The 22,874-nt window shown below is 37.1% G+C and overlaps 1 protein-coding gene across 1 annotated transcript in view; it reads right to left on the reverse strand.

Annotated features, from left to right (window-relative positions):
• Positions 1–22,874, reverse strand: part of LOC149168170 (protein FATTY ACID EXPORT 2, chloroplastic-like) — a 148,456-nt gene that overhangs the window by 49,973 nt on the left and 75,609 nt on the right. The window contains exon 2 of the mRNA XM_089428140.1: positions 11,117–11,251. Coding sequence (XP_089284266.1) covers positions 11,117–11,251 — 135 coding nt within the window. The remainder of the gene's footprint in view (positions 1–11,116; positions 11,252–22,874) is intronic.

Consider the following 22,874-nt stretch of genomic DNA (forward strand, 5'->3'; position numbering starts at 1 on the left):
TTTTTTCCTTTGCTCTTGTTGGTCTCTTCTTGATCATTTTGTCATAGTCCCTCCAACTCAATGTAGAGAGATTTCTTCCTCATCTCATCTATGTCTTACACACTAAAATAACTGTACTTGCATTTGGATATGGCTAAATAGGCCTCCAAGGCACTTCACTACCACCACAAGATCTTCCAAAGAGAAGCCCAAGATGATGACTTGCTTCCAAAATGCCTAGCCTCAAGGCAGCTACATAGCTCTCCTACATAGTAGAGCATATTTGGACATTTTTCAATGGAAAAAATGAACATATTATGATTCTTTTATTTTATAAAGACGATTTAAACTTTTAATTGTTTCAACCAACTATTCAGCCTCTCAACATTAACTTGGCATCATAAGTCAGTATTTCAAGTTTCACTTTGACCTTAAAAGGAATATTGGAAGATGAAGGAAGTGCTTTGTTATTACCCATGTGTCCAAGCTTCTTGCCTTTTGAATCTTCTAGGTAAACATTTTCTTCTTTCTTGCCCAATCTCTGCTAAGTGTCCTACCTTATCCTTCACTACCATCAGTTGAGTTACCATCTAAATCAATGGTGCAATACTTTGCTCAAGCTACGTAAACCTAGATTTTGGATCTTCCTTGTCATGTTCTTCATCAAAATTCCCAGCGTTTTTAGTCTTCTACTCCTCGATAAGCCTTGCAACAATGCTTCTTGATTTTTCCAGTATCCACCATTGGTGTAACAAAATAAGTCTTTCACCAAGTATTTCTAAACTTGGGCACTGACACCATATGATCCATCAATGGTAGGCTTATGGTTCATCCATCTCACCAACACAAAAACTAAGATGTGGAATTATTATAATTGCAAAACTAAACACACTATTTCGTTATGCACTAAATTTGATTGTAATAACTTGCAGAGTGTAATTTAATTACTGAAAACAAAACTCAAGTAAACTAAGCAACAATAAATGTCCTACCCCCCCATGTCATGTATTTCACATGTTGCACATGACACTGCGTGACACGTGTCCAACACTAGTTTGACCAGTGTTGCACGCACGAAACCCCCCCGCCCCCCCGACCAGATAAAAACCCTGAAATGTGATCCGTACGGATCCGTGGGTGATCTGCTGGCTGAAACACGTTTCGGAAATTCCGAAACGCGGATCGGGCCGGAAAAGACAGTTCCTTCACTGTGGGTACCATCCGGCCCGATCCGCGTTTTGGAATTTTCGAAATGCGTTTCCGCCAGTGAAACGCCCGTACGAAATGCGACAGTTCAGGGCCAGATCCGTACGAATCACGACTGGTTCCGTGGGCAGCAAGTCGATTCCGCTTATGCGGCCCCACAAATACGATTTTTTTTCTAGTGATTGGGGGTGGGTCCAAGTTGGGTTAGGGTAAAGAATGAGGGATTAAAAAGCCCTTTCACCTCTCATTTGCTCACTTGTATTTTTTGAGAGCTTGGAGAAGAAAGGAGAAAAAGAGGAGAGACTTGAGGAGAGCTTGGAGGAGTGAAAGAGGAGCTAGGAGAAGGAGGAGGAGCTTGGAGGAGTAAAGAAGGGCTTCCATCTATAAGAGCTAAAGAGGTAAGTGTAAACCCCAAACTCCCTCATTTTTTTGTCATTGTTTTTTGTATTTTTCTCCTCCCTCTCCTACTCTTTCCCATTCTTTCTTCTTGCTCATTTAATTGCAAGTTGTCCACCACATATATTCATATTCCAAGATGGTGTTCTCTTGGCTTCTATTTATCATTCCACTTTTGGTTTTAATGATGGCAAGAGGGAGTAGCAATAGAAGGGAAGAAGAACAAGAGGATAGTGGTCCCCATATGAGTGACCCAATGTATGATGAGGAGGAAGGGTTTGAAGAGGAAGGGGATGAACCTAAGGGGAACACTAAAACACTAGAGGGGAAAGTTGCATTGACACCCTTGTGGAACTATGCGACCAAACTTGAAAGGGGAAAAGGTGGTGGAAGCTACAAATTTTTGTGCCCTCACGGTTGTCATGAAGGAAAACCATTTAGTGGTTCATATACCCGTGTAAGGAGGCATCTTTGTCGGGTGATGGACAATGATGATAAAAAGGGTGTTGTAGGGATACAAATTTGCCCAAACATTTCAGCTGAACAAAGAAGAAAATACATCTAGATAGAGGAGGTTGCACAACAAAAAAGCAAGAAACAAAAAACTCAGTTTGAATCAAGTGCAACCTCTAGATTGGTAGCTCATCTCCTCATGGTACTTCTACAAGCTCTAGAGGTAAAAGAACAATAGGGGATTTCTTGAATGTTGTTGGGAGGGATGATGTGGATAGAAAGAGAGTTCGATTTCTTTGTGCATGCGGTGTACCATTCAATGTGCTTCGCTCTCCCTATTGGCATGAAATGGTAAAGGCCATCAATGAAGTCCAAAAAGGATACAAGTCCCCCAACTATGAGAAAGCTAGAACAATGTTATTAGAAAGAGAAAAAGCAAAGGTTCAAAGAGCTTTGACACGTTTTACAAATGAGTGGGTGCATTGTGGGGTATCCATTGTATCAGATGGGGGGACAAATATTAGAAACCAACATTTGATAAACGTTCTTGGTGTTTCTGCTAGTGGTGCAGTTTTTATTACATGTCATGACTCCTCCTCCATCAATGCAACTTCCCAAAACATTGCAGATCTCCAATTGCAATCAATCAAAGATGTTGGTATGAATAATGTGGTTCAAGTGATCACAAATAATGCAGCAAATTGTAAGGCAACAGGAAAAGTTATTGAGCGTACTCATCCACACATCTTTTGGTTTGGGTGCTTGGTGCACACATTGAACCTTTTGATGCATGATATTATCAAGCATAAAGAACGTGGGTGGATTAATGAGCTTTACAGGAAAGGGAAGCAACTCATTAAATTTATCACAGGGCATACAAGGGTAAACTACTTCTATGGCACTTACTCCAAGTTGCAGTTGCTTAAACTTGCAAAAACAAGATTTGCAAGTTTTTACCTCGCGTTTAGGCGGCTAGTGAAGGTGAGACAAGCTTTAACTAATATGGTGACCTCTGAATCATGGGAGGAAATTAACATTGATAAAGATGGTGCTAATGTAGCCAAGGACACTGTTCTTGACATTTTCTTTTGGTCACAAGTTAAATATGTTTTGCAAATCACCAAACCAATTTATTACATGATCAAGTTTGCAGATTCAGATCAGCCAATAATTGGGGAGGTGTATGAGCAAATGGATAACATGTTGGGGCAGATTAAAGACATTGTTAAGCCTAGAGATATCACCTTGTACAATTATATTCGTGCAGAGGTGGGAAACCGATGGGAAATCCTAAATGTTCCATTGCATGCATTAGCATATGTTTTGACACCTAAATACTATCATCCATCATGGCTTTCAACACTAGCCCCTGGGAGGGGGGAGCAGGAGAAAACCACACCTAGATCCAGAGGTTCTAGAAAAATATATGATTGCATTGGGTAAATTAGTCCCTGATGAGGAGGAGGCTGCCATGGTATGGAAACAATTGAGCAACTATACGCTTAGCACTAGTCCATTTGGGAGCATGCATGCAATTAGAGATCAAAAGAGTTTTTATTCTCTTGAGTGGTGGAACATGCATGGAGGTGCTACTCCACTTCTACAAACTTTGGCATTGTGGGTGCTATCACAGGTGGTAAACACTTCTTCTGCAGAGAGGTGTTGGAGCTCTTATTCTTTCATCCACAGTGTTAAAAGGAACAGGTTGAGTTTAGACCGGGAAGAGAGCTTGGTTTATGTTCATTACAACTTGTGATTGTTGTCCCATTACTATGATGATGCAAAGACTAATAAAGACCTTAAGGTTTGGGACAGAAATCCAAAGGAGCCCAATTTGGAGGATGGAGTGTTGCGATTAGAGCAATTAGAGGATGCTCTTACCCAGGTATGTCCATTGTGGTATGAATTTCAAAATTCAGTCAATAAATGGTATGTCCATTCAATTCAAATGTGTTAATTTTGCTTATAAAGCATTTCTTTAGTTCTTGTTTTTAATATTTTTTGTTAACTAGTGGTTTTCTTTGGTATGAATTTTTTGAGCGATTCCAGGATGATGATGATCGAGTTGAGTGAACACCCCCATCTGGTCCCGTGGTTCCCAGGTTCCATGGTTCAACACCAACAGCAGGGGCTTCGTCTTCATCAGTTTTAGTCCCACTCCCACAACTTCCATAGGCACCATCTTCTTCATTGCCACCACATGGAGGCCCACTGCCACGTACTCTTCGTGGTGGAAGGAAGAGAGATTAGTAGATATATTTAGAATTTACTACTTTTGTCATAGATTAATCATTAGACTTGTAGGCTTGTTGTGAATTTGAACCTTTTGTCTTGGCGGTGGCCAAGTGGCCTGTTTTGTAAACATTATTGTTTAAATTTTGGACATGACTAATGTTGACAGTTGCTCACTTGCTAGATAATATGCTTTATGTTTTATAATATGCTTAAATGTTTTATGTTTTATAATATGCTTAAAAATTTGATGTATGTTTGTAATTGCTAGAATATAGATGGTTGATGCTCGAATAATTAATCATTGATGTACAATGGAATCATGGATGCCATATCTATCTTGATTTATGTAAAAATATGCATGTTTTCATGTCTTCTACAACCTAATTTGGTATTTGGGATGTTTGTTTTGAATATAGATGCAAAAAAAATATAAATATATATATATATATAGTAGACGCTTCTGAGATACTTCGCTTCTTAGACTTTTGGAAAATGACCCTTCCGCGCCCTTGCTTCCAAAAAACGTCCTCGCTTCGTGCAACATTGAGTTTGACACATGTCCTATTCGAACACAATCCCTACTCATGTCCTGAAATTTGGATACATGTCTAGTGAAAAAGTAGCCCATGGCTTCTTAAAATATAGTTTTTGCCTCATTCTCACGCAATCAAAGAGTTTGACACATGTCCTATTCGAACACAAGCCCTACTCATGTCCTAAAATTTGGATACATGTCTAGTGAAAAAGTAGCCCATGGCTTCTTAAAATATAGTTTTTGCCTCATTCTCATGCAATCAATTACTATTGAAGAATGTAACTAGTGTCGGTCTTCATAATTGTATTTGAGTCATGTATTTGTCCATAGAAAGAAAAAGAAAACTTATTTATAGAAATAATTTTTTATTGATTTATTAAAGCATGGGTTTCATGCTTGGGTCAATGGTCAATAGGTCAAAGCACCCATTGAGTGCTCTAGGATTTTTGTTGAGTCAAAGTCAAAGTTATTATGTAAAGAAACCCTTCTTGGGTTCATGATGTCAAAGAAAGAAATTTATTTTATGTATTCTAGTCATAAAAACCCCTCCACCATCAAGTCAGCTCAAGCACTTAAAGTCGACCTCAAATAAGATGTCTAGTCAGCCTCATGAAGGGACTCGTCCACCTTGTGAAGACCACATATATATAAAGGAGCATTCGACCTTGGAACATTAGCTATCAATAATTCGATCTGCAATTTTGTTGAAGACAAGAAGTTCGTTGAACCAATGAGGATGGGCTACCTATGAAAATGATGGGCTACCTAGGAAAATGATAAAGGAGGAACACTGAAACCTATTATAGGAAAGTTTCTATGATTGCAGGAGCCGAAAATAAAAGATGACAAAAAGGATCAAAACCCTTGTTCTTGAAGAACAATTTTGGAAGAAGACTACTCCAACTGAAAGGTTGACTTGATGGATGGAGAGAGGTTTAGGTCAAGAGTCTAGGATGGTCTCAATCTGATTTTGATTCTACTAAGGAAGAGTTTGACTGGGTTTTCCCCTCCTTAGGGGTTTCGTCGTGGCTAAGTGCCTACATCTTGTGTTCTCTTGTTGTCCTTGAAGTTTTGGCAATTGTTTTGATTATAAACATATAATAACAACGAAGAAGGAATAAGAACTAATCACAAGAAATTGTCAAGTGATAAAGAAAACAATTTAATAAGAAGTTCTGACTATGTTGCTCTAGATTTCTCAACAGTGACAGGATTGGAGCTCTCAGAGGTTTGGAGTGCAGCTAAGTGCAATTAAGCAGTGTTATAGGGATTCCAAGTGTTGGATAGTGCATTTGTCCAACACCTACTAATGCTATGTAATTAATGGTAATGTTAGATTCTTAAAGTAAAAGGATGAAAATGAAAGAGTGGTTCCAACTTAAATTTTTAACATTACCATTAATTGCTTTAGGATGTTTAAGAGTGGTTCCAACCTGATTGGATTTCATATGGAGAAAGTAGAATATTATATCCCACACAAAATCCAACAGACAACAATTTTTGGGATTTCGGGATTTGAGGGATTGCAATGTTTTCATTCGATTTTGTCATGTATGAGGGTACGGAACTAGCATTTAATCATGAACACCAAGCCCTCTATATACCTCGATGTTGGTGGCAGTGATTGTTGAATTCCTTTGTCATGACCCTAGTGAAAATGGAACCATCACAAAAACAAAATATAGCTTTAACATGTTAAGCTTTTTTAATCTTATTTTAGTGCTTAGAAGGTTGATATTGATGGTGAAGATCCCAAAATAAGTGATGATTTTGATGATATGTAGTACTAGTTATTTGTTGTTAGCGTGATCTTTTTTGGACTCTGGAGGCCACTTTGAGCCTCTTTGTTGATGTATTTTTGGTTCAAAGATGGATTGCACTTGGTGTTATGTTAATTTAAAATAACAATGATATGTTCTATGCTTGCAACAATTACTTCAATGTCCTTTTATCAGCCCAATGACGGTTTTCACTTAATTTTTAATAGCAATCACATAAACCATTAATCACATTGACAGTAATTGTAGATAGAACATAAACAATAAATGCAAAAGACAAGCCAAGACAAGAGAACACCAATATCTGGCTAATGCCAAGGAAAAACCCCAAGATTTGAAAACTCTTGATCAATTATTCTTATTATAAATATCAAATGTTAAGCAAAGAAAGAGAGTACAATAATACAAAGTCAAAGTCAAAATTGACTTGCGAAATCACTGTCCAACACAGCCCTATCAAATCTGCAATTCAACCCTCAGTCAATAGTAGACAAATCAACCCTAACCAGAAAGTCAACAACAATCAAATTCTGGTCAAATCCTTCCAAAAGAACTCCTCTTTTGTTGGTCAAATTCAACCCAAAATAGTCATCAAAACAACAATTACATTCAGTCAACATGAAGTCAACCCTGCGGTCAATGCAGGTCAAAGTGCTCATTTTGACTCGATTTCTATGCCCAATAACTCGACCTGCCCAAACAGAAAAATGCCCAAAAGATCAAACTGAAATTTTGCCTAGAAAGTCGAAGTCAACGCTCGTCAACCTGAAAAAAAACTTCAGATTTTCGGCCTTGTAATTTTCATCCTCCTTTCTGCCACACGTGTGAGAAAATCAACTGCCCAATGAGGCGTACGAACCAATCAGATGAGGAGAGAGAAGAATGTGTGAGTTGATGAGGTGCTAAATGAGGTTTGAGGTCATCCTTATTTATACAAGTCATTGAGGGTCAAGAGAAATGTTGTTTGGGCTTCATGAGCCTACATGATGGTGTGGCCGACCTTGACAATTTGCACATGTGTGGGCTTTACTTCAAAAACATGTTTCTCCTTGTCCGATTTGGGTGATCTTTAGGTCGATTTTGGTCCTGTCGAGAAGAGGAATTCAATGCAATAAATATCTCCATCAAATGAGTTGTCTAAAGTGGAATTTGACCCTAGTTTCCAACTCTAACATGTTATTTGGGTTATATGCACTAGTTGTACGATTGAATTTGTATCATCAACATGTAAAATTGTAAAAGTTTTAGTTTCTAAATTCTAAAGAGATATGAATCTGTCTATATTTCATTTTTGTGTGTGTAATAATTCACTACTTTGTGTATTGTTTTAGGGGTCGTCATGTTTCGTGTCAGAAACTCTATTTAATGCTGATTTTGGTGGGAACACATACATATATGCCATCACCACAGTCCAAATTTTGTCTTCATCCAACTTCATATGCTCATAAGAAACTGATTTTAGCTCTTTCCCACTGCATAGCCACTATGTACACTGTAGCAATGTTTTCCACATCTCATTTTTGTCATTAAACTTCTAACCTGAACATATAGTAAGCATCCATAAACCATTTGTTTTATTCATGATCAACTCTCAGATCAGCAGAAAAAAGGATGTGGTTTTTTATTTTCCAGGGACAAGGTGTTCAACTTGTCTTGCAGAGAAAACCAAATATGGTTTGTTCAATTGGCGGAAAAAAATTGTGCTAGGTTACTGACTTTGCAAAGCAGAGACATACATGGTCTCAAGTAATATTTTAGTTCTGACCCTAACTTTCAAACTGTTGAAAATGATAGCGAAAAAAGGGTTCCTTGATTTGTACCTTAATCATAGGAGCCAGAACAATTGAGTTTCAAGTGGTTGACTTGAAATAAGACGTGTTGTATGAGCAGTTAACTCATGCTAACTCAATCAATCAGAAAATCATTCCTTAATTAGAAAACTCACTAATTTTAACCATTCGAATTGCCTTTAAAAGGAGGAACGAAGGCACAAGTTTAATCATTGTTTTGGTGAGCACGAGTTGGTGAGACCAAGCAATAAGAAGCACAAGTTTGTGCGTGGAGCTTGTGAGAGGAAGAGTGTGCAAGAGAAGCTTGTGCACAGGTTGGTAGAGGGCAGCAGAGATCAGCAGTCTTGCAAGGGTTTCAAGCTTAGAACAAGCAGGAAAGACAAGTGTGTCTTTCAGATTGAAACAGTTGTATTTTGCAAAAGATCAATTGCTCAGTTTTTGCTATAAATAAAATTCTCATCAACCAGAGGGTTTTCCCAGTTAGGTTCCCTAGACAATTCTGTGTTGTTGAATTGTGTGACTGTGCTTTTATTTCTGTTCCTATTCCGCTACATCTAGTAGAGAAATTATGTGTTTATGTGAGAAGAAATTTTATTTGAGATTGCTCATATTGGCAGATCAAAATTTTTTGGATTTTCTACATGGTATCAGAGCTTTTGGAACAAATTTAAGATCATCACAAGTGCAACACATCCAAGGAGAAGGAGATTTGATCAGCCGCAACATCAAGGAGAAGTGTCGAGTTGAGGAAGAGGGTTGGAGGACGAATTCTAGGCAGTTTTGTGCATAGTTTGAAGTGTTATTTCTCTTAGGAACAGGCTGCAGATTTCTGTAGAGTTTGAGTAGGAGGCGAAGTTTCTGTAGCCTAGGTTGGGAGGGTCGTAAGGCTTATAGGTGGCTGGTATTGAGGGCCGAGTAGTCTCAAAAGTACAGCGCAGGAGTGGACTTGTTAGAAGAGGAAGGAGCGAAGTTTTTGCAGCAGTTTGAGGCTGAGTAGGAGGGTTGTAGTCTTGAGTGCATGCACAGGACCAGAGATTTGGGACAGAAGTTAACGTCTCAAGTATGGTAAATTTCCTTCTAAGTTGGTGTTGTTTGCTAGATTGATTGTCCAGATTTAGCGCACTTTTGCTGCACATCTTATGCACTGGTTGGAGGGCAGTTAGAAGGTGTCTTTGGTGCCCTAAGTCCAGCATTTGAGAAGGCCATCAAATCTGGTTGGAGCGGCAGAATTGTTGAAGCTCAGGGTTAATCCTTGAAGGAACAAGGAAGCAGCCAAGATGGTTTAGTATTCAGCGATAGTCTAGTGTTGAAGGACATTCTACAGTGAAAGTGGGCAGCCTCTGTGCCCTTGACTTGTCTTCATCATAGCAGCAAAGGAAGGCAGAAGTGGGCAACCAAATGTGTTGCATCCTTTATGGACAAAGGAGCAACTAGAGGACAGACTGTTTGTGCCAAAGTTCAGTGACACAAAAGTCGTTGTGATCATTGAGAGTGGTAGATCATGGACTCGCAGAACATGGTGGGCAAGAACAGGTCTTCAAAGCAGGTTCTGCAGAAGAAAGCAAGGATGCCTTCTAGTTCAGAGGAAGCAGTTAAAACAACGAAGAACATGGTAGTGTTGGAGACAGATCCAGGTGGACAAGGTTCTTTCAGGAACACCTTCCTCACTAAGAGGGCGTGTTGAAAATGATACCGAGAAAAGGGTTCATTGATCTGTGCCTTAATCATAGGAGCCAGAACGAGTTCCTTCTTGTGCATGACTCAAATTCCTAAAAATTAGGAAATTCCCTATAAATTAGGACGACTTCCTATAGTTTAGGAATCAGTCCCTAAAAATTAAGATGAGTTGGGATGCAGTTAACTAATGTGTTAAAATTGAAAGTTAAGTTCTTGATTTTCTAGTGTGAGTTGATTGACGAAAAACACAAGTGATTGAGTTTCAAGTGGTTGACTTGAAATAGGACGACTTGCACGAGCAGTTAACTCATGCTAACTCAATCAATCAGAAAACCATTCCTTAATTAGAAAACTCATTAATCTTAACCATTCGAATTGTCTTTAAAAGGAGGAACGAAGGCACAAGTTTAATCATTGTTTTGCTGCGCACAAGTTGGTGAGACCAAGAAATAGGAAGCACGAGTTTTTTCATGGGGATTGTGAGAGGAAGAGTGTGCAAGAGAAGCTTGTGCACAGGTTGGTAGAGGGCAGCAGAGATCAGCAGTCTTGCAAGGGTTTCAAGCTTAGAACAAGCAGGAAAGACAAGTGTCTTTGAAATTGAAACAGCTGTATTTTACAAGAGATCAATTGCTCAGTTTTTGCTATCAATAAAATTCTCATCAAGCAGAGGGTTTTCCTAGTAGGGTTCCCTAGACAAATCTGTGTTGTTGAATTGTGTGACTGTGCTTTTATTTCTGTTCCTATTCAGCTGCATCTAGTAGAGAAATTGAGTGTTTATGTAAGAAGAAATTTTATTTCAGATTGTTCATATGAGCAGATCAAAATTTCGTGGATTTTCTACACAAACTTGCTGTTTTTTTAATTTGTTTAGCTCATGGGGGGAATCTGAATGGGAAAATCTTAGTTCTAATTAACTAAGAGTTTAATCTAGTTTTCAGCTCCCCAAGAACATTTTACTATTATGAAAAACACATATCAATATGATTAGAATTCATTGATAGGAATCGATTATTGAAGTCAATGCTAATGATCTAAAAAGTGATGCTATGTCAAATTCTATTTCTCACCAATTCCGACTGCTGATGCAAATGTTGGCCTTGCTGGAAGTTGAGTATGAACATAGTAGAGCACTAGCGCTGACAAACCTCCTGATACAAGTGATTTGTTGCTTCCGCTTTTTAAATAGCCGATAAGTCCTCCCACTGCAATCAATATCCAAACAGGAGCTTTAGCAAATCAATACCATTTTAAGGCATTATATGCATGTACTAGCATTAGCAAGTTTACTCAGCAATATATAGTTGTGAGTGTCTCCTGAGACAAATAAATAAACTGCATAAAATGTCTCAGAATTTAATAGGTCAACATTTTAGATACATGGAAAGCAACACAAATACAGAGTGTCGGCAAGTATAACCGTGTGTTTTCAGCATTTTCTTGTCATAGTATTTAATATTTATCACTTGGTTTGCTATATAATCTATTAGTCCTTTGGTCTACACTTACTGTTTAGTGTAATAGGGTAGCTTATCAGCTGAGATACATAAACTTCAAATGAAATTTCTATATATGATGTCATCCTCCATTCCAACCACTAAGAAGCACAACTTAACTGCTACAGAAAGCATGAACGAAATACAGAATTGAATGTTTGTGATTGTTATCTAGGAATGTTTACTGGTGTAAAATATCTTTCAATTTTTGCAAACAGTTAAGAGCGGTTAACCACTTAGAGGCCTCGCAATTGAAATCTTTACAATTGCAGAAACAAGTAAAATCAAAATGAATAACCAAATAGCAAACAGTTGTTCAGTGTTCAGTCTTGGCTGCTTGACGGCATATGCAGAAATCCAATCTTAACAATTCAGCCATCTCATAAGAATAAATGCTTAAATAGATTCTTCAGGTAATCAAAAAAAATTGAATTTCACGACACTACATCATACTAATCAACATAAAAGGCTTAAATCAGATCTGTCATATGTACGAAAAAATTATAGTTACATTTCAGTTTACCTATGAATTATATTCTGCATCTTTTCAACCAAAATAATTATCATATAATAGGGAATCTGCTTCCCAATCCTCACTGCCAAGTGTAACAAAGCTTTTTTGGTTTGAATTCGATATTTCTACCAAACATCAATCTACAAAAAATTTCCATTAGAACCCTTATCATGGGAGCAGTAAGTTTGTATCCAAAGACCCCCATAGATTCTTGTCTCATTGTTCATGGTTGATAAGTTCTTCTATATAATTATGTTCTATTAGATACAAAGAAGACATAAGACTTTGAAAGGAACTGAAAACAAATTCAACATCCCTGTGAAGGCTAGAAATCAAGCCAACAAACTGTTTAATATAACCATGAGTACATAAATGCATGCTACAGTCTACTCAACAACTAATTGAATGATATATTTATAAATTAAAATAATACAACCAAACCAGTGGATGAAAACCTAAAAACATTTCTTCTTCTATTGCACCTCCTCCGAGGGGCACACAAGCAATGGAAACTATTCAAGAGACGCTATTAGATTATTCAAAGCAGTGAGATAAAGTAAAACTTATCAAAGGGATTCCTTTTTCAAAGTTAACCAACCTATTTTACGACTATTGCATCCTAATCATAGGAGTAGTCCTCTGGAGTAGCATGGCTTGCTAGACAGTATCATAATCAAACACAGTGTAGTTCAATGTAGATTGTTTATATGCAATGAATATTATTCGATGTAGATTGTTTATATGCAATGAATATTATTCGATGTAGATTGTTCATATTCAACCGATGCTACTAGATTAGTAAAAGCAGTAAGATAAATTAACATTTATCAAAGGTATTCCTTTCTATAGCAGTAGTCCTCTGGAGTAGCATGGCTTGCTAGACATTATCATAATCAAACACAGTGTAGTTCAATGTAGATTGTTTATATGCAATGAATATTATTCGATGTAGATTGTTCATATTCAACCGATGCTACTAGATTAGTAAAAGCAGTAAGATAAATTAACATTTATCAAAGGTATTCCTTTTTCAAAGTTAACCAACCCATTCAACTTACTACCATTGCATCCTAACCATAGCGGTGGTCCTCTGGAGTAGCATGGCTTGCTTGACAATATCATATAATCAAACAGAATGTAGTATTTACTATTACAGTATTTACTGTTAAGCTACTCAATATTTGATTTATATAAGTTAACTAGTGTAATAAGATTTTTAAATTTTTTAAAACCATTAAGAGTGGCCAGAATTTCACAATCTACACATTCTAGTCTGATTCAAATCCTTCATTGTAGAAGTAAAATATATGAATTGTCAATCGAGTCTGGCTTGGGTGGTTGAGAGGAGTGTTATCCTCCCCACCCAGGATCAATTCCCACGAGTGATATGTTGATCGCTTAATGAGTATATTGGTGTATTGACTTTGAGCACTGAAGAATCCAGTTTGCCCTACATAGCACCTTTGGAATGAGGGAAGTGCATGGTGAGTTTCCTTGGGATATGTATTTGAGGAAAAAGAAAAATAAATTGGATGCACAAACATCGAATACCTGCCTAGGCTCCTGCCTTGACTGCTAGACAAGCGTAAGCACTTGGAGAAAACCAATCTTCACATCACAACCCCCTGAAGAGCATGGATATTTTTGAAGAATCTTACCTTAATCTACATGAAGGAATTCCATCCGACCCATCATGACTCATATTCATAGTTTTAAAAACTGAAACCGGGTTTTGAACCAGCCCACCTATCTGACTGGGTTTCGAACCAGATTCAATAAACTGAATTTGAAAAAAATACATAAAATAATTATAATTTTTAATGGAAAATTTACTTCTAAGATGCCAAACCATGATTGACAAAATATGCAAAGTTTGTTCATCTATATACCATGTATGGGTGAATATATCAAAATGGCACAAAGCCCAATACATATCAACAACAAAATACATAATCAGTGAGATTCCAAGTGGCCTCTGTTGAAAATAGTTTAACTAGGTTCAGTCTTCATTATGACAAATGATGTAACAATGTAATTTTTGTATTATTATTTGAGCATGGGTTTCATGCTCAAATGTTTGTTTTGAAGTAGTTTAAAAGACAACCATGAGTTGTTACACTTGTAAAGTTATTAACTGTCAAAGAATCCTTCCAGATCATCAAATGAAAACCACCGAAATCAAAAGAAATGGTATCAGCTTGGAATGTTGGCCTAACAGAAGGGATCACATCAGCTTGGAGAAGGGGATACAAGCCCATAAATAGGCCACTATGATCTTACATTGAAACATAAGATACAATCTCTCATTCTCGCATCTAGATCAAGGGAAGACGAGACAAAGAAAGAGAGCTGCAGCAAGAGGAAGTCTGTTCCCTCACCCGAGATTGTCTTCACACGTGCGGAGGTCTGGTTTCTGAGCTAGAGCATCATAGCGAAGGTGTATTGGTTGGGTTTAATGGTAGATCTAGCCTTAATCTATAAGGTATATCTAGTCTCTTGAAGATCGAAGGATATGAAGGGCTAGAAGAGCCTCTCTTCCCCTCGCACGTGCTTCCGCAATCCGAAGCTGACTGTAACATTTTCGCTGCTCCTGGACAGTATACATTTCGGCATATATTGATGTGAATCAAGCTCAATTCAAGGAGCTGTTTCATGATTGTTTAGCTGGCATGAAAAGCGAAGGTGGAAGGGGCTTAAATGAAGCTGATTTGGTGACTGTCTTCACGTTGGTGCAGCCATACCATACAGTGCAAAATTGCAGAAAGGGATTCTATGATTGGGTACATTTCACAAGGTTAGTCATCTTGATGTTGAAGACTTTCTAGTGTCTTTTGTAAAGGTCTTGGAATTTGTCAATACAGATTCTATAAGAAAGAGTTCAAGGGTTTTTCCTCTCAGATTTTCGAGAGGTTTTTGCCCTGGCATGGTGCCAATATTTTGTGTACTTGTGCATGATTGATTTTCTTGTTTTTGATAGCTGGTTGATGATAATGATACACAGTAATAATATCGATCAAATCTGAGGAAAATAATATCTCAAGCAGTTATCTAAGAAAGAGAAATATAACAATTGCATGGCCCTTAATTTCTCAACAGCCTCTAGCGTCCAAAAAAATGCTACAAGTTATTGGGTCATTGGCCTACTACAAATCATTGATCAACATGATCACTCATCAAACTCACCACTACCAGAAATGGTATCATAAAGAAGCGTTACATAACCATCATCTAGTTCAAAGTCTTCAGACTTGGATTCCTCAACTAATAATATGGTAGAAATTGAAAAAGCTTAGCATGTCTAACCAACGATTTTGGTTTGAGACACATAAATGGCACTTTAAAAGGAAAACCAAGTCTATATTAAGTCTCATAGATGATTACATGATGCAAAAATCCAAAATTAGCCATTATAGATGAGGTTGTACATCGAAGGTTCCAAAATCAGCTTTTATACATGAGGTTATATGTGTGTTGTCGCGCGGATTGACACGACAACGCTCAGACCGGAGGCTGTCACTCTGATCCCCGATCCCTCCGTTTAAGCCTGTCTCCCGCGGCTAAGGGGGGTAGTCCCTGTGAGATGATGAGACCAACTGTCGACCAATTGGTTGGGAGACACGAGACACGATCAAGATAAGCACTAAAATGATTTAATTAATTGAGCAGACCAGTGCCTTAAAAGATTGTTATTAAAATGATTACTTGTTAAATGATATAAAAAAATAAACCATGAACAGCAATCACTTGTCATCAGCTAAATCACATGACCAAAACGATATCCGGCAACTGAAAATTTTGAAGAGATAAATGCCTTAAGTCACCACGAGAATCATGAATTATTAACCAGACATCGTATTCGCATCTCGACTTGAAAATTTAGATCTCAGCGTGAAAGATATGACAATTCCCGAAAATAACTGGATCTAAAAAAAATTCCACAATATTTTTATATTTTTTCGAAATTTTTTTTTTTTTTTTAAAACAAAAATAAAAACTGAACCTAAGCTAAATCCTAAATTTAAATAAGCTTAAAATCTTTTTATTTTATTATTTTTATTATTTTTTAAACAAAAATTTAAAAAAAATATCTATCCTAAAACAAAAAATAAAATCTTAAATCTAAAACTTTAAATAAAACTAAATCTAAACAATTTTTTACAAATAAATCCCTTTTTTATATTTTTTTATTTCCTTTTTTTTTTAAATTTTTATATAATAAAAATTAATCTATATAAAAAAAAAAACGATTAATAAAAAGAAACTAAAATCTAAACAATACGCTAGACTAAACTTTAAAAAATTGAATTGAGATCTAAAAAAATCTACAACTAAACCCTAATGCATATATACATTTAACCAAATAAAACTTAAACTAAACGTAACTAAAAAAAAAAAAAAAAAAATCGACTTTGTTATCTACGCCTACACTAAACCACGCATTTACAATGGAAAAACTTTACCTACGCTTATACACCCAGCCGTTATGCATAAAAAAAAAAATTACCTGGTCTCGAAAATGCATTCTAAAACGTAAGTCTGAAAGTTCGATGAAGCTCCTGGCCGTCATAAAAATAACCACGCAAACCAGAGACGACGAGATTGGAAACGATGACTGTATACAAAAACGACTTACCCTGCGGCGATGATTTTACCTGCGGATAGCCAGCGTTGAAATTTGAACAGTCGACGGCGTGGATGGAAACAATCGAAAATGCACGAGGAGCTCGGAGTGAAACGGATCAACTAGTTTTGCAATGAAGTGTAACGATGGGTTCAATCGTTTGCAGGTCCACGACTTCCAGCAAGTCGGAAAGCGGTGATTTATAACAAATGCGTGGGCATTTTCGGTCGATGGTCAATGTGTTAACGGAGTGCAAATTTCATCCAAACGTCCTGATGCTGCAATAATGCCACTGAGCGTAAAACAGAATCGATTTTCGAATGCGGCGTTTAATGATCTTCGGTATCTGGTGTCCACTGAGATCGAATCTGAGCCACCAGCCGATGATTTCGATGCCTCACAACGAATAGCCGTTTTGCAGGTTCCGGCGATCACATCGATCATACCCAAGATGTTCTACGACATGAGCTTTTTCAATGGCTGAGATAACTCGTTCATGATTCTGCTGGCTGACTGTGCTCAATGGCAGAGAGAAATCTTTTGCCGATCCACGTATTTTCTTCACCCACGCTAAAAATTCTCAATGAATATGCAGAAAGAAAATATGCTTGCAGATGGACAGCGTATTTGAATCGATTCTTTTGAAGATGCCAACTGCTTTAGACCGATGAGCTGCCTATGGATACAAGAAAACTGAGAACTCTAATCAAAAACTGTACAAAGCAAAATCTTGAAACCCTAGATTAGCTGATTAATGTACAAATTTGGCCCCTTAACAGCCAGATTCAGCAATGAGTGCGGAAATATTTCAAAGAAACAGAAATTTTAGGTTTTCACTGTGAAGAACTTCAGAAAATCTCTCATGCAAATTAAAAAAAAATAAACCGAATGATAGACCCAGGATCAAATCCAACTGGGCTCAACAAAAAATGCTTGCGGGAGTTGGCTGGTTCAGCCGAGAACTTCCCCTAACGCCCACAACCTTCAGAAAATGCTTTCTGCACAGCTCAAAACAACCATCAGTAAAGAGGGCAAAAATGCTGCTAGATCTCAGAGAGTAATGGAGATACCTACCATTACTTCAGAAACCCTAACAACACCCAAACCCTAGCAAGTGAACAAGATACCTGTGCTCACAATACTCTTAAAAAGAAGCTATTATCAACGGCTGAAAATAACATATGCAGAAAATTTAAACAATCTCACAGCATTCCAAGAGAGTAACACCAGCAAGATATGGACCCCAAAGTCTTCTTTTATTAACCAGAAACATATTTACAAGAGAGCTTCTTCCGTATCAGACTCACAGATCAAAATCATCTGAAATGACCACCTAAGACCCTATATAAAGGAAATGATCCCAACGGCTAGTTCGAATGATCCATGTAGAAATGATCTCGACCGTTGATGAGGATCAAGACATCTCTTGATCTCATCCGTCGATTTATTTACTTAAAATATTATTTTATTTTATTTTTTAAATTTTTAAATTTTTTTAATTTTTTATTATTTTTTATTTATTTCATTTTTTTTTTTAAATTTTTTAAATTTTTTATTATTTTTTATTTATTTCATTTTTTAAATCTTTTAAATTTTTTTATTATTTATTATTTATTATTTTATTTCATTTTTTAAATGGATCATCGAACTAAGCCTTCGGAAACATCACCTAGGACCTAGGACTTAGGACTCACGAGGGGATTTAAAACATTTTCAACCCTCAAGACACATTTCATGATGACTTTTTACAATTTACATCTCAAGGGGACAAACCCACTTAATACAGACCCTCACAACTCACCCAGTTCTGCGACACAACCATAATCTAGCAGATCAACACACTAGGATTCTCCTAAAATTCCAATGACAAAATCCATCCCGGCTTTGGGGTCAGGTTTGAAGGAAAACTCTGCCGATCCATGGATCGGTGAGACAAAAAACCTTCGGGGACGTAGATTACCACTAGAAAGTTAGGTCCACCTAGGCAATTCACATACACGACTCATATCTGCTAAGATTATTTACAATTAATACATGCAGACTGGGTTTACAATTAGATTGATCAAGCTGCTGATGACTACTGGATGGCACGGACACGCTGATCAGGTGCTGCCCCTTTTTGCAAAGAAAAGGGGGATGTACTGCATGGGTAGTTGACCAGTAGAGGTCAACATCTGGCTCTACTTGGGGACACGTTGCTGCTTGCAGGAATGTGAGAATCCAGAATCTGCATCCATACAACACAAAAATAAGTAGCGTCCATCCAAAATCATCATATACATTAAGCACAGGAAAGATAAAAGCTCTTCATTTATTAACTAATCTATAAAAGCAAATCTAATCCTAAAACAGAAATAAAAATGCGGAAAACAACAAGGAGTAGGGTTAGAAATACGATACAAAGGATGCCCCATGGCATCAGATGTGTTCAATATAGTGTACACTGAGCATTTGCCTGCTTTCAGGCAAATCTGTCGGCTGCTTGTCGGATGTGCCATGTCCAATTTTGCATATGGTAGGACTTTTTCCTATCCGAAAATCAAGCTGCTCACGGCCATCTGATGTATCAAATCTTCGTCTCATCTTCTTTCTCTTACGTTTTTTCTTTCTGGCAGGTGGAATTACTGATGACCTGGAACTTTCTGTTTCAAAACTATCAGATGAAGTATGCGTGATATGTCTTTCTTTATCCTGCATCTGATCTTTATCATTCTTAAGTCTATCCGGATCACCTTCAATTAACCATCTTTCAATCGAATCAATAACCTCCTCATAATAAGATGAAGCTTGTTGCGGCAAATGAGAAGGCTCCTGGTTTCTCTTATCATCTGACCATTGTTGAATCTTTTGAACTTGTATTCTAATGGCATCCATCTGACTAGAGCATTCATCCCTTATAGCACTGATTTGTCTGGCATGATGTTCTTGCATATCTTTTATTACTTTATCGTTCTTTTCCTTTATGTCCATCAAGCAATGCTGCATGAAATTTATTTCTTCCTTATGATTCGCTTGCATGTCAGCCAACTGATTATTATGATTGAACGTCATGATAGTCATTTCCTCATCCATAGTTAATAACTTGTTTTGCATAGAGTCAATTTCCTTATCATGATCAGCTTTCATGGTCACCATATTTTCCTCTAAGACTGACATCTTGCTATGCATGTTTCCAATTTCTGTTTCATATTTAGTTTTCATGGCCTCAATTTCTTTAGCATGCTGATTTTGCGTGACTTCAATCTCCCTATTACGTTTTTCCAGGTGGGTGCATAAAGTTTTCACATCATTGACATAATTAGTTTGATTGATTTCCATATTTCTCACCAGCATCATTAGATCTCGTAAAATTTGCTTTTGCTCTTCCCTTTCATTGTCATTTGTCCCTGATTTTTCACTATCATGAACTTGATCTGCAATATTTCCGGTGGATGACACATTCTGATCTTGAAGACTTTCTTCAATAGCTGGATTTTTTACAAGATTACTTTCTTTCTGTTGCACAATTTTAGAGGTAGAAGGCAAGCTGTTTGGACTATCATATCTATCTTTAAAAGCATTGAGAATGTCTTGTAAAGAAGTGAAAAAATCATTAGGAAAATTATTAAACCAATTCAAGGCATCATCTTCTAAAGAAAGGACAAAAAGGCGCATTTTGATATCTTCATGATTAAACTGAGGGGATCTACAGTATATGATCATGATGCGAGTAAACAAGACTAGATGCCTTCTAACAGCGATTGGATCACCACCCGAGAAAATAAGTAACTTAGGAATGGCATCTTCCGGAAAATCATGGAGACGTTCAGTAAAACGACATGGCTTAAATGAATAATCCATGATGAATGATAAGGGATTAGATGAATGATAGAACTAGATCTCTGCTCAAGAAAATCAAGAGATGAAAGAAGTGGAGTCGCCACTTGAACAATAAATCTGATTCTAAGATCCAAGAAGTAATCAACAAACAGATATGCAGGAGGATTCTTGTCTGGGAAAAATGAGAAAATGGAGTCGCCACCCAAACAAGAAACAAACCCAAGAGATGTTGCTGATATGGGATGAAAAGATGCCCAAAATATTGAATTTGCCAGCTCAACTGAGAGATGAGAGATGAGAAGGTGAATGTCGATGAAACTCCAGGAACAGAAAAACTCTGTCCCCGGCAACGGTGCCAAAAAATGTTGGCGTTGTCGGGCCAGATGAAGAGATAAGAAATGAGAAAAATGATTTGTCGTTTGAAACACCGAGAGAAAGTATCCCGGGCAACGGCGCCAAAAAATGTTGTCGCGCGGATTGACACGACAACGCTCGGACCGGGGGCTGTCACTCTGATCCCCGATCCCTCCGTTTAAGCCTGTCTCCCGCGGCTAAGGGGGGTAGTCCCTGTGAGATGATGAGACCAACTGTCGACCAGTTGGTTGGGAGACACGAGACACGATCAAGATAAGCACTAAAATGATTTAATTAATTGAGCAGACCAGTGCCTTAAAAGATTGTTATTAAAATGATTACTTGTTAAATGATATAAAAAAATAAACCATGAACAGCAATCACTTGTCATCAGCTAAATCACATGACCAAAACGATATCCGGCAACTGAAAATTTTGAAGAGATAAATGCCAAAGTCACCACGAGAATCATGAATTATTAACCAGACATCGTATTCGCATCTCGACTTGAAAATTTAGATCTCAGCGTGAAAGATATGACAATTCCCGAAAATAACTGGATCTAAAAAAAATTTCCACAATATTTTTATATTTTTTCGAAATTTTTTTTTTTTTAAAACAAAAATAAAAACTGAACCTAAGCTAAATCCTAAATTTAAATAAGCTTAAAATCTTTTTATTTTTTTATTTTTATTATTTTTTAAACAAAAATTTAAAAAAAATATCTATCCTAAAACAAAAAATAAAATCTTAAATCTAAAACTCTAAATAAAACTAAATCTAAACAATTTTTTACAAATAAATCCCTTTTTTATATTTTTTTTATTTCCTTTTTTTTTTTAATTTTTATATAATAAAAATTAATCTATATATAAAAAAAACGATTAATAAAAAGAAACTAAAATCTAAACAATACGCTAGACTAAACTTTAAAAAATTGAATTGAGATCTAAAAAAATCTACAACTAAACCCTAATGCATATATACATTTAACCAAATGAAACTTAAACTAAACGTAACTAAAAAAAAAAAAAAATCGACTTTGTTATCTACGCCTACACTAAACCACGCATTTACAATGGAAAAACTTTACCTACGCTTATACACCCAGCGGTTATGCATAAAAAAAAAAAAATTACCTGGTCTCGAAAATGCATTCTAAAACGTAAGTCTGAAAGTTCGATGAAGCTCCTGGCCGTCATAAAAATAACCACGCAAACCAGAGACGACGAGATTGGAAACGATGACTGTATACAAAAACGACTTACCCTACGGCGATGATTTTACCTACGGATAGCCAGCGTTGAAATCTGAACAGTCGACGGCGTGGATGGAAACAATCGAAAATGCACGAGGAGCTCGGAGTGAAACGGATCAACTAGTTTTGCAATGAAGTGTAACGATGGGTTCAATTGTTTGCAGGTCCACGACTTCCAGCAAGTCGGAAAGCGGTGATTTATAACAAATGCGTGGGCATTTTCGGTCGATGGTCAATGTGTTAACAAAGTGCAAATTTCATCCAAACGTCCTGATGCTGCAATAATGCCACTGAGCGTAAAACAGAATCGATTTTCGAATGCGGCGTTTAATGATCTTCGGTATCTGGTGTCCACTGAGATCGAATCTGAGCCACCAGCCGATGATTTCGATGCCTCACAACGAACAGCCGTTTTGCAGGCTCCGGCGATCACATCGATCATACCCAAGATGTTCTACGACATGAGCTTTTTCAATGGCTGAGATAACTCGTTCATGATTCTGCTGGCTGACTGTGCTCAATGGCAGAGAGAAATCTTTTGCCGATCCACGTATTTTCTTCACCCACGCTAAAAATTCTCAATGAATATGCAGAAAGAAAATATGCTTGCAGATGGACAGCGTATTTGAATCGATTCTTTTGAAGATGCCAACTGCTTTAGACCGATGAGCTGCCTGTGGATACAAGAAAACTGAGAACTCTAATCAAAAACTGTACAAAGCAAAATCTTGAAACCCTAGATTAGCTGATTAATGTACAAATTTGG

This window comes from Pinus tabuliformis, chromosome 4_2, assembly GCF_031772625.1.
Source record: "Pinus tabuliformis cultivar Carrire ecotype Pingquan chromosome 4_2, CPIR1, whole genome shotgun sequence".
NCBI classification, from domain to species: domain Eukaryota; kingdom Viridiplantae; phylum Streptophyta; class Pinopsida; order Pinales; family Pinaceae; genus Pinus; species Pinus tabuliformis.